Source organism: Musa acuminata, chromosome BXJ3-6 (genome assembly GCF_036884655.1).
Source record: "Musa acuminata AAA Group cultivar baxijiao chromosome BXJ3-6, Cavendish_Baxijiao_AAA, whole genome shotgun sequence".
In the NCBI taxonomy this organism is placed as follows: domain Eukaryota; kingdom Viridiplantae; phylum Streptophyta; class Magnoliopsida; order Zingiberales; family Musaceae; genus Musa; species Musa acuminata.
In genome coordinates this window covers 12,312,674-12,325,557 of record NC_088354.1, presented here as the reverse complement: position 1 = coordinate 12,325,557, position 12,884 = coordinate 12,312,674, and the positions used below count along the sequence as shown (strand labels likewise).

Sequence of the window (12,884 nt, the reverse complement as noted above, 5' to 3'; positions counted from 1 at the left end):
GGGAGAAAGCGGAAGGCGTCGTCGTTTCAATGCATCCAACGAGGCCACAAGAAGTCGTCTTGTCTTGCTCAAGCCATTATTCACATTTGGAAGTCATGGATAGCTGCAAAAGATTGGAGCCATATAATTAGGATTGCAATCAATTATATCCAATTATTGACTTATTATTTTCTTTAATAAAAGGAAAAAAGAAAAATAGATTAATAAAATAGCATCTCAGCCTTGGCTGAGACACCGGTGGGGCGGGCGAGTGGAGGAGAAGCGACCGGACCACGTCGCGCCACTTATGGCCGCGCGTTAGCTCTGGGACGCCAACAACTCCACGCTTGCCTGCCCGCCCGCCCATCTTCACTCTCTTCCTCCCCCTTTGGTTCCCCCCAACTCCTCCTCGCTCCGGAGCCCTCTTCTCCCAGTCATGGCTGATCCTTCCTCCCAACCACGCGCCGACTCCCAGGACGTCGAGGAGTTCCTCTGGGTGCGCTTTCTTGCCCCTTCTTGCTTCTTTTCTACAATCCGATCCTTGTTTTCCTTTTCTTTGTTGGTGTTTGATCTTCTTGGAGGAGCGCAGGTGGAGGAGGCGGAGATGGGGATGACGGTGGAGAAGTTCTCCGAGGTGTTCGATCTCGTGCGCCGAGGGAATCGTGCCTTCCGCGACAAGAGGTTCGAGGAGGTGAGCTTTCTCGGCTCGAATTATGACTTTGGGTTTTGCTTCCGATCTTGGTGCTTATGTGGGAGAGAGACGGCTGTGGTCGGTGTGATCTGTCTCAAAATCTTCGCTGAACCGATCTCGGTTGATGAGGCGCAGAAGATTTGTAATGCAGGAATGAAATTGGGAAGTCCTTGTTGCCCTGTTCATGCTTTATCGGTGCAGAAATCGCTTCTTGCATCGGTTTTGTAGGATTTAAAGCGTTGATCCACTTGTATGACCATGGGAGGTAGAGTCACTTGACTAGTTTCATTCGATTTTTCTGCAATTCTTGGGCGAAGGCCGTGAATGACCGAGTGGTGGATTGATTGATGTTATTCAAGACTCATGAAACCTGGCCCAAGAACCATGAGTGTAGATACTGTTTCATCTAAAGATAGTCATGTCAGGGAGGAAGCCAAGAAGCTCAAATTAATTATCTGCCAATTTGATGCCATGATGTGTGACCAGGAACTTGGCTAAAGAAAGGGTCTTCCTTTTTGCTTAGTTGATTTCTATGATTAAAAAAATTTTGTGTTTCCAAAAAAGAAAGTCCTTTAAACTGTAGCATGATCATTGACATCATTTCTTGGATGTTTCATCTAGATGGTATCTTAGGAATGTTGGGCAATCCATTGAATTCTGCACTCATGAGTTCATTGGTATAGGAGGTCTGTCAAAAAATGTGCACTAGTTCTTATGTATCAAACTTGGAGGACACCCACTCTTAAGGTTATATCTGATTTGAAAGGGTGGAGTGTCGGACACTTGACAGTGAATTTGGCATATAATGAGGGGAAGGCGGGAGGTGGAGGTGTAAGGCAGGCCAATAGAGAATAGGCAACATGGGAAACTAATGCACAAGCAGTGAATGAAGTGGTGGCATGATCCAGAGAGAAACTAGAGCTAGAGGATGTATGGGGGTTGAGAATAGGGCCGGTGATGTGCTTGGCGGCAAGAAGTTTTGACCCATTCCATTATATTGTAAACTTATCTAGGCTCAACAAATGATCCAGCCACCTAGTAGACATAGCGCAGGTCTGGTGTATAATAACTATACCCAACCCTTTTCCATAATTTGATTCTTTGATTCTTACGTATCCTACATCCCATCCCAATTACCAACTCCACTTTCCTTCCTTTCCTCTATTCCACTCCACTGTTGGCCTCATGTCAGCTAGCATAAGGATATTGACCATAATCTTATAATAACTGGCAGTATATAAATGAGAATGATGCATCCCTATGACCATATACATTTTAAACTATATACAACAACAAAATCAATTCGTAAATGCCAACTATTTTGAGCTTTGCTACTTGGATCTTTTCCCATCATTGGTGGGCAATATTACAACCAAATGAATAGTCTTTTTTAGGTCTTCCCCTCGTTGTCATTACTTCCACTAATTTGGGGCAATATAATAAGGCTACCTCAGATTTGTCCAAGCCACCTTAAAGCGTTCTCCTCATTTTGTTTATTAACTGAAATGGCTCATAATTTGTTGCCACTGCTGATAGTTTACATCGTTTTATTATTTTCTCTTTTATAATTTGTTGCCACCCCACGTGTCAATTCAACAACCTTACCTGGGCAACACTGAACCTTTTAGATGTATTTTTCTCGATTTGCTCAACATTGAGATTTATGAAATACAGCAAACATTGTTATTGTTTTATAATTGCTTTTATTTTATCTAAGAGGCACATGAAGAGATCATATATATTTCTATTATTTGATATGTTGTGTATATGATGGCTATCGTGCATCAGACATGTAAATTACACAGTCATTGTATCTATCTGATAAATTATATCTATGGATACTCATACACGTATATGAAGTATTATATTTTAGTATTCCTGATCTCTCTTGCATGAAGAGCATTCAGTTATATGTTTGTTCTCTTAGATCAAGTGATTTATTTACTTTCTTAATCCAGTTAAACATATATATATATATATATATATATATATATATATATATATATATATATATATATATTTCTGAGCTTTTATCATATAATATATATATCATGGGATAACCCTACTGTTCTGTTATTCTATAGATGATATACAGTTTAAATTGGTGTTGTTTATAATGCTCTTCTCTATTGAGATTTTGTGCAGGCAGTTTCTTTTTACTCAAAAGCTCAACTTTTGAAGCCACGAGACTGTGTCATTCTTAGCAATCGAAGTGCTGCTTTCTGCAGGTTCATTTTTATATGATGGTTTCGCTTTCGCTTATCATACATTTTACTGAGGCTTAATCTATGTACTTCTGCATTTTGACTCTAGTTCATTGTGCTTACAAATATTTAACGACATTGTTTAGTATGTTAAAAGATGCCTGCTAATTTAATGTTTATAAATAACAGGATCAGTCAACTTCTTAGGGAACGATCAGCACGTGAATCTGAATATCAACCGTTAAATGGTCTAGACCCTACTACACATGCTGAGGTACACCTGTCCATTTACTTCATCCAATCTCAAGTTAGATCACTGTATAATGGATCCAAAATTCCATTCTTTTTGTCCCACTGATGGACAATGCAAGTTTATTTGGCCATATGTTAGCTTGCTTTGAAGGATGCTGAAAAAGTGATTAGTCTCCGGAGCAACTCACCAAAAGCATTTTTCCTGAAGGCCAATGCTCTTGTTCTGGTAACAATTGGAGAAATAATGATTATTTAATTTTGGACTGTTGTTATTTACATGGGATTTTTTCTTGTTGAGATTGTTGTCCTTGGAAAGTTTTCTATTGAAAAACATTTTTTTTTCTGAACATTAGTAGTTTGGCCTTGCTACTCTGCCTAAAAATGATACTTCACCGGTGCTTCTATTTTGCCACCTGTCTTATATGTTTTGGCATTTGGAGGATACTTGTTGTCAGCATCCATGTGTTGTATTATATCTATTTTTGAAATACTATTTTCTATTTTGTTGCATAATCTAAAGGTCAGTTGAATTTTTGCTAATATTGTGTTTCCATTTTCTTCTACTGAAGCAGGAAGATTTCTAGCTTTGTTCTGTCTGTCCAAAATCACTAAAAGCATTGGCTACTGTCTAATTTGAACATTACAATGTGAAGCTTCATGAAGAACTTAAAGACAGAATAGCACCTAAAGAGTTGCCAGATATAAAGAACTAACTCCACACTTTCCCACCAGAAACATATTAGCCTGTTTGCAGGCCTGGAAATGGGCTGGGTTGGTCAAGTCTGATAGCAAGTCTCGCTTGGGCTTTGCATGTGACCAGACTGATTAGTGGATCAATGAAAGGAAGCTCAATGTGTGTATTCATATACTCAGAAGTAATTAATTTTAAATTTATTTCAGATTTGATCTGAAATCAGAAAGCATTGAGGTTGTATTCTAATATCAAGCTCAAGTTCCAACTATTGTTACAGAAGAGACGTGATAGATCATTCAGTAGGGACAGTAATCTTTGTGGCAATTGATGGATATGCTAACTAGCACCAGTGGTTATGGGAAAAAGAAGAAAACTCTTTGAATATATTTGGGAGAGATAGCTTTTGTATCAAGTAGAAATCAAGAAAACTAGCTTTAATGCTCTCTTGTTAGGTTCTAGAATCATTTGGATTCCATCTACTCAGTGTATCTATTAAAACTTTCAACTTTAAGAGGGTAATATGATCAGGGTCAAAACCAAATTATTCCATCTACTCAGTGTATCTATTAAACTTTCAACTTTAAGAGGGTAATATGATCAGGGTCAAAACCATTCAACATGTCAATGAATCAATCACCCTTCAACATAACCTGTATACCTGATGGATCAAACTAATGTATCAGGCTTGCTTAAGTTGCGGTAACCTGAGGGGTCCAGATTGAATTGCCAGGGTGGCTTGTTAGTGACAAGAAAAAGTAGGCTAAGGAAGCAAGGAATAAGTTCAGATGGAAGTAATGTCGAGTTCTAGGCCCCTTGACACGATGTAATTGTGCCACTGAGTTTTCAAAGTATGAAAACAGGCACATAAATCTTCTTTTGGTATTTCATAACACTTGAAGACTTCAGAATATTTTCTCAACAACTGCTAGTAGTTCTTGCCACTTCCATAAATAAAGGAGATTTGATGCTTTAGAATAATTTGAAAGTAGAAAACATGCTTTCCATCATAGGTGCAAGCGGAATTAGATATTTGTCCGATTAAATTCAGTCAGTGACGTATTTTCTGTACTAATAGCTTAGATGGTGAATATTGTGTCATAGAAAGTAATGTTTTCACAGGAACAATTTATCGTCAATTTTATCGAGGTTTCGCTACAGTTTGTCATCATAGATTCACTGCTGTCTAACATCAGTCTGGGACAGCAATTGTCTAAAACTCAAGACTGAGAAGGCATTATAGATTTACGGAAGATTTAGGTTAAGATCAATGCCTATGCATTCTTTAAATTTAAAGTGATATGTTTATTTTTTGGATTCACATTTTGCAGCAGTGTGGAACTCAGTTAAGGGGCTTTCCTGAGCTATCAGTTTATTTTAGTAACTGGTTTGATACCTTGAATGGTGCTGGCTTTTGATTGTTGTAGTTTCAGGTCTTTGTACTGCAGATTATCCTCATGGCTAAACTGATCTTAAGGTTCTTCTTTCCACTGATGCTATATTTCTTAGGCATGGTAATTTAGGATGTGGATCATGTGTGTTGTGACCATTGCCTCGTCATTGACACACATACGAGAATATATGAGGTCGAGTTATTATTATCAGATTATATTGGTTGTAGAAGGCTCAACTTAGACTGATTTCTATCCCTTTTAGTTTCTAGTGCCATCTAAATAAGATAGGTCTGGTTTAGTGTGGTTTAGCTCCTTATATTTCTACCTTGAACAGAATTAGTGCTCAAGACAGGTTGGAACTTTGATAGTTTAAGTTGTTATACTTCTCTTGGGTATCAACAGATTTGAAATTGAATGGCAAAGCTACCTTTTCCAATGGTATACATACTGGGAAGCTCCATTATGTAATGAGATCCCAGTGTCTAACAATATTTCCTGATCGATGGTTAGCATGAAATAAAGTATCATGTGTGTGTTTTTCTGAAACTGAGAACACTAGAAGCTAATCCATTACTCTTGTTAACTTTCTTAAATTTACCTTATGCTTCGCTCCTCTTGCTCTGCAGCTTGAGCGGTATGAGGAGGCACGCGAGACAATTATTGCAGGCCTTCAAATTGATCCTCTTAGGTATAACATCCACTATGTGCTTGCCAGTTGTTCTTTTCTTTTGTTGGTCTGGTACATCTTTGCAATGTTTTTAGAAATTCAGTAATGTTTTTGAGGGCAAGCCTTGGTGTAATTTTAAGGTTCCACTTATGCACTATAAAGAAATGGTCATACTGGTCCATGAAATTTTGCATGACTAATTTGTTTACCTTATAGCAATCTCCTCCAGACATACCTCCAAGAGATGGATAGACTTGCAGCTGGTTCAGTCAAAAAGGTCAAACGCTCAAAACCACAACGTACAGATGACTTTGAATGTACACTATGTCTCAAGTTACTGTATGAACCTGTCACCACTCCTTGTGGGCATTCATTTTGTCGCTCTTGTCTGCATCAGACTATGGACCATGGTGTGCCTAGTATTTTTTTTATTTGTCTCTACCATTATCCTTTAAAACACTTAAATCACATGTTGTCTCCCGGCAGGCAACAAGTGTCCTATGTGCCGGACAGTCTTATTTATTAGCCCAAGAACATATCCCATCAGGTAATGTACATTTTGTGATTATTACACTTTCTACAATAAAGTGCTTTTTTAGTTGTTTTGTTGTTCCACAACATTTCTGAAGTTTAGTGGACCAAAATACTTCTTTGGCATTTCTGATCGCTGTCAATTCACTTTTTCAGCGTGACCTTAAACAATATTATACAGAAAAACTTTCCAGAAGAATTTGCTGAAAGGAAGTCTGAGCAAGAAAACTTGACGCACTTAGGAGTTGATATAATGCCTCTTTTTGTCATGGATGTTGTCCTCCCATGTCAAAAGTTGTCACTGAATATATTTGAACCTCGCTATCGGCTAATGGTATGTATTTTTTTAGGCTCTTTATTCTCTAAATATAACGTCTCTAGATCAGTTTTCTCTGTGGATTTCATTCTTTTTATATAGATTGTTTAAAATGTGCTCAAGTCTGCAAAAATATTTCAGAGGCAAATAGAAAGATCATCATAACTTGGAACAGTTGTGGATATTTCTTTGAAACCTGTAACTATAATGTAACAGCTGAACTTGACTTGACTGGCGTGTGCTGCAATATTATGAAAATATGGTTATATTATCTTTTAAATTTAGTCCAATAAATAGTATTTTTCAACCATAAACTCTAAACTTTTCCAATGTAAGATGATCTTGAATACTGGTTCAGTTTTTTTTTCCGACCAATTGCAACTGTATTTTGTGTATGTAGTGGTGAAATCTATTAAAAAGTTACTTGAAAGCTGTGGACTAAAGTCTTAGCAAGTCTATAAAGGTGAATTGCGTTGCTTGCCATGCCTTTCTGCACATTGTTTTAGGCTCTAAAGTAACTTGAAAAAAAAAAAAATTATAGTCGTGGAGCCAGTAAATTAATGAAGTTGTAGGCTATTTTGATCTTGAAAGGTTATACTGTTATCCTGGTCAGCCTAAGACTAGGCACATGGTTTAGTATTTTTCAACTTTTAGATAAATGAGTTTTAATGTCTTTTTGTTGCCTTTGTTTTGTTATTTGTAATAATTCTTCTTTTATCTTACTAAGTTCCTTCACAATTCATAGGTGAGGAGAGTAATGGAAGGGAATCATCGGATGGGAATGGTTATACGTTGTTCCTAGCCTTTCTTTAACAATAAATTCTGGATTCTTTGTTCATTTATTTTCTGGTGTAACTGGCAGGTCGGTGTTGATCCTTCAACAGGTTCAATTGCTGATTTTGCTTGTGAAGTAGAAATTCTTGAGTAAGTGTTGCTTCTCTTCTGATCTTATGCCTGCTTATTCAGTGTTGTAAGTTGTCACCATATGATAATGTGCTTTATTGGCTTCCCTAAAGTATAATTTGCTTTAAAATTTTGATAGGTGTGAACCACTTCCAGATGGCCGGTTTTATTTGGAGGTAATATTGCATTGTGTGCCTTGAGGTCTCTTAAACATACTGTTTACTTTTCTCTTACCAATTTTGTTTGCTCATTCTATACCAGTTATGTTTATCCACTTCATGTCATTATGGTTGCACTATTTTAATCATGTCCATTTCATTATGTGTTGACACTTTATGTGGTGGTTTATTGGAATGTGGAACATTCTGGATTGTGGTATGGGTATGGGTCGTGGTATGCAACACGGTTTATGGTAGGTGGGGTTTAGGGTTGGTTCTTTTGCTTCCATGCATTAAAATTATGGATTCAAGCATTGTGGTGTATCACCATATCGTGCCCCAAAAGAAAACATACCAGTATGCAATATTTCACACTGTATTGGAGCATACCAGTTCGTCTACAATTTTATAGATTTGTCCCTTGACATATCATGTATGGTTGATATCTGAAAATCACAACAGCCCAAAAAGGGACCTATATAGGGTTGACATCTGAAATTATTTCCTTGTTTTAAATTACTTAAATTGCTACCTAAGGTAAATACTTAGTCTCACTAAGTTATTAACTGCACATCTAATTGTGTCAATAACAATGGCAGTAGAAGAACTAAAACTATATAAACATTAAGTTTATGGAATTTATAGGAATGTCTGAAATTTGTTAGTTGGTATGTTTATATTAATTGAGCGACAGTGAGAAAACTGGATCCAAAATTCAGTGATCAGGGTGGTATACAATAGTTTTGGCACACAAAAGTACCTTGAATTGGGTCAAGGAACTCAATAAAATAAGGATTACTTGGAAATGTTAATCAGCAAGACATTGTTAAGTATTAACAACTATATTCAAGCCAGAAGTTATTGGTGATTGGTCATTTGATAATCAATTTCCAAGGCGGAATGATTATTTGGCTTGTTTCCATTTTTTGCATAATTTGTATAGTTGTGGGAAAGATAATAATTGGTTTTTCAAGATTAAAGCCAGTTTGCAGATTACATAGCAATGATCTTAGGATTTGGTTATAATAAAGCTCGAATGTTCACTGACAATTGGAATGCAATAATGTATTGTACCAAATAATATAATACAACTCTCAAATATATTATATCTCTGTGTATGTTGTTCACCAAGATTATTTCCTTTATTTGATATATCTAATTATTTGATATGCTTTATCAACCATAATTTACACCATAAATTGATATTGTTGTTCTTAGTTGGTCGTGGTCCCCCAGTTGTGGCCCTGTTTTTGGTTGTACTGTTTTTCCAATTTTTTCATTATTATGTCCCTACATAGTCGGTAGAACAATGCTATGGGAACTTACAATACCAGATTTAAAGAAGAGTCTGAGAATTTTGGTTGGTCATGATCTGTGGCTCCATCAATGATTTGAATGAGAGAGAGTGGATTGTGACCCAGGAGCATGTGCAGTGATATTCTCTGAAGTCCATGATTACCATATTCAGTTCACTTCTTCATGCTTTATTGCTCAAGATAGTAAGCTACGGGGACTGAGAAAGATGTGGAACATATTTCTTATTGTAAGCTGCTGCAATATGGTTAATGCTTAATAGCATTAACTGCACAGCTAGAAGGATGACTAGTTCAGGCCTGATTTAGGCTACTAAAAATCTAGAATAGATTAGTTCAGATTAAACACTTTCTAAACTAATGTTGAGATATGTAATTGTATCTAGGTAGAAGGACGAAGGCGGTTTCATATCTTACGGTCATGGGATCAAGATGGGTGAGTAATGTCCAGACATGATTTAGCATTTTTGAATTGTTTTAACTTTCCAAGCTACTCTATATAACTGTGCAGTCAGGTAAAGGGTAATGTTATTCATAAATCATCACAGGTATCGTGTTGCAGAAGTAGAATGGATTCAGGATACACTTCCACCAGAAGATTCCCAAGAGAGGGAGGATGTAAGCATGACATGATCCTTTGCTAACTTCCTTCAATATCTGACAACAGAATATTTCTTCTTTAACAAATAGGACTTATGAAGTAGGTGACTTGATGATTTCGTTACGGTAGCTGTTGGGTTCCAGAAGTATATATGATTTTATGATTCAAGTAAATTGTACCTTTATCATCCACCCTGTTTTCTTGCTATAAGCTAATGTATAGACAAGAAAGATTGTTTTATAGTAAAATAGAGCTTAATGGAAATTTTCAATAATGGGGACACCTCATACAACATCTTTGTTCCCATCTGTCCTTGAGTGAGTTGCTATCTTATGCAAAGTTAAAATACAAGTTGTCAGGGTTCTGCTCAATATAGATAGGCATGGTCAGTATATTTGTAGTGTAATCTGCCCAATCATGTAATCACTTCTTTTTTCATTTGGTTAAAAAGGGTTGCATTGCAACTTACTTTAATCTATTAGAATATGCAGAAGATTGGCCATTGCTATACATCAAAGCAACAAGCTATTAAACCCAGTGGATTCCTTGAAACAATAATTTTTCCTGTTTTTACTTTTCATATCAGCTAAATGACCAGTAAATTGTTGTTTTAGTACTGATTGTGAGGTGGCTAATTTTGATGTTTGGTTCTAGATATTAACACTTCGTTGTATATATAGGGTTGCAAGATCATCATAAGTCTGTAGTCCTAGACTGTTATTTCTGGACTACTTTGGTGTCGTTTCCTACATTATAGTGCCAATCTTTGAACCTGACTTGTCTCTTTTATTATACCTTTATTTTAGACTAAAGAATTGCAAGTCTATATGATCAATATCTCACAACTTACGATGTATGAGATTATCGCCTCGGTGCACAATTGCACATTACCTCTCTTTGATATTGTCTAATCTAACAAATCAACTTTCATCAGACTAACCTCTCTTTCATATCTAAGCAATTTACAGCTTAGAAGATTGTCTGGATTACACATGCACACTATTTTTTCATAGACAGATCATGCAATGCACAAGCACCTGTCAAATTGATTGTCTATTGTTGGCTTATCAACAGATACGGCAAATGGCCAGTGGAGCAGCAGAATTGACTAAATCATGGATCAAGCGTGCAAGAGAAGTTACAAGAATAGGTACTCTATGAGTCCGATATGCATGCCTGACATACAACACTTTGCATTCTGCATCAGGTTCATCAAACAATAAGAGTCCAGTGATTCCACACTAAAGTTATTACAGTTTCCCTACCAGCTATTGGTAAATGATATAGGTCTGCAGATACTTTAAGCATCATGTTTTTCATCTTCCAAACATTTTTGTTCAGCAGAGTTGATGTTTGATTGTTTAATTTTAAGCAGTATATTGTATTGCTAGGTTACTGCCCAGTGCATATGTCTGACCACAGTGGTAGCTTTACCTAGTGTATTTTCTCATCTTATTGCCCTGTTTCTCTCAAACACAAATTGGTCAATTCCATCTTTTTTTTTCCAGGTAGAAGATCAAGGCAACTGGAACTTCTTGAAACTGAAGGAATACCTAAGCCGCAAGATCCTGAACGTTTCAGTTTCTGGGTATCTGTGTTGTACCCTTGAACTTTCACAGGTCACATGATAGTATTAGTATATTAACATTCTTCTTGTCTAGCAGCTCATCAATCTGTTAAACTTGAGGCCATCTGAAAGATTGGAACTATTGCGGTTACGCGACACGAGGGAGGTATGTCTTTGAAACAAATTGGTGATGATTTCCTGTAGTCAGTTGTAATGACTCTGTTATTTAAATGTTTGTCTACAGAGGATTTCCCGTGGGCTTATCTTCCTTAGGGCTGAAGAACAAGGTTGCCGAGTCCAGTAACATCGATCAATTCTCGACTGAGTTTTACACTTTGTTAGATACATGCTTTGATGAGTGATATTGTCCTCAGCAAAACTGAATGGCGGGAAGAGATTTATGAGCTGATCGCAAATAGTTTGGACCTTACGGCTCCATGTGGTCATTGTAACTGTTATCTACATAAGTCAATTTCTTTCTTACGGCAACATATGAATGACAAATCCATCTAGCTAAAAAGTGTTGATCTCTGTACAAACTTGCTGTCTCTGTTCATACATTTATTATATAAGTGGATGCTGTATTATGGCTGTATAAAAAATTCAACAATAGATCCCCAATCATATAAACTTGCATTCTCTGTTCAGACACTCCACTTATGTCACATTATTTGTTGCAGAAAGGTTGATTAAAGTGCTAGTCAAGCATAGAAGTTCAGCAGATGTTTCTACCTACGACTGATGGCAGCTTCCCGCACTTGTGAAGAACACTGAACAACAAACAGTAAGCAGCAAAAACAACTGGATTTCTTTTTTCTGTTGACAATATAATAATAGCTCGATACGTCACATATAAGCAGCCGCACATTCATCGAATGATGGTCAATCTAGATCTTGGAGCTGTTCATTCTTTAGCAGAGTTTCTACTATTACGATTACATGCATTTCCAATTATTAATTCATTATGGAAACATAATCGAAGCAGATGGCGTAAGTGTTACATTTACTATCTTGTGATCTTTGTATGCAGGTTAGGTTTTGATGCTTCACGCCCTCGTTCCGTTCCCGAAGCTTCGATGCAGAGAGATGGAACGGCTTACGCAGCCGACAGCCTCCCCCTGCACCGCACGTCTCTCCACATCCAACCGTCTGATTAGATCATGATCAAAAGAACAGGAACGACGTTCTTGCACGCAAAGAAAACCCGTCCCGGGAAGCCTCTGGAGATAAAGAGGAACCGTCGGATCACTTGGATTCCTACAGCGATGAAACCACTGGCCTCCGTCAACTCCCTATATTAGCAGCCCCTCTCTCACCTTTCCTCGCTCACCCTATAAAAGCCCCCACGGACCGAACCCTGTTTTTTTCGTGTCGCAGACCACGAGAGAGAGAGAGAGAGAGAGAGAGAGAGAGAGAGAGTGGTGTGGCGTCGACAACGCTGGACATGAAACCATCTGTGGAGGCGACGAGGCCGCCGGAGTGCAGGGGCCACTGGCACAACAGCGCAGGGTACTTTAAGATGCCGCTGCACTATCCCAGGTACACCAAGGCGCAGTACGAGTCCATGGACGAGGTGCAGCTCGATCTCCTGCTCAGGGAGTATGGCCTGCCGTCCAA

At 37.6% G+C, this 12,884-nt stretch overlaps 1 protein-coding gene across 1 annotated transcript; it reads left to right on the top strand.

Moving 5' to 3' along the window:
• The first annotated feature begins 223 nt into the window (after positions 1–223).
• On the top strand, positions 224–11,914 carry LOC103988007 (uncharacterized). The gene is made up of 18 exons (XM_009406495.3): positions 224–475; positions 569–670; positions 2,816–2,898; positions 3,064–3,148; positions 3,266–3,352; positions 5,838–5,899; positions 6,095–6,288; positions 6,365–6,425; positions 6,566–6,743; positions 7,471–7,509; positions 7,588–7,649; positions 7,768–7,804; positions 9,486–9,535; positions 9,648–9,717; positions 10,775–10,850; positions 11,209–11,288; positions 11,365–11,433; positions 11,512–11,914. Exons 1-18 carry the CDS (start codon positions 416–418, stop codon positions 11,569–11,571), a joined length of 1,455 nt encoding a protein of 484 aa, XP_009404770.2. The 5' UTR covers positions 224–415; the 3' UTR covers positions 11,572–11,914.
• Positions 11,915–12,884: the final 970 nt, after the last annotated feature.

Excerpts from the sequence above, each read along its gene's own strand:
- LOC103988007 (XM_009406495.3), top strand. The coding sequence starts at position 416 with ATGGCTGATCCTTCCTCCCAACCACGCGCCGACTCCCAGGACGTCGAG. Across the intron at positions 671-2,815 it reads GCGACAAGAGGTTCGAGGAG|GCAGTTTCTTTTTACTCAAA; the intron begins GTGAGCTTTCTC and ends GATTTTGTGCAG. Across the intron at positions 6,289-6,364 it reads GCATCAGACTATGGACCATG|GCAACAAGTGTCCTATGTGC; the intron begins GTGTGCCTAGTA and ends GTCTCCCGGCAG.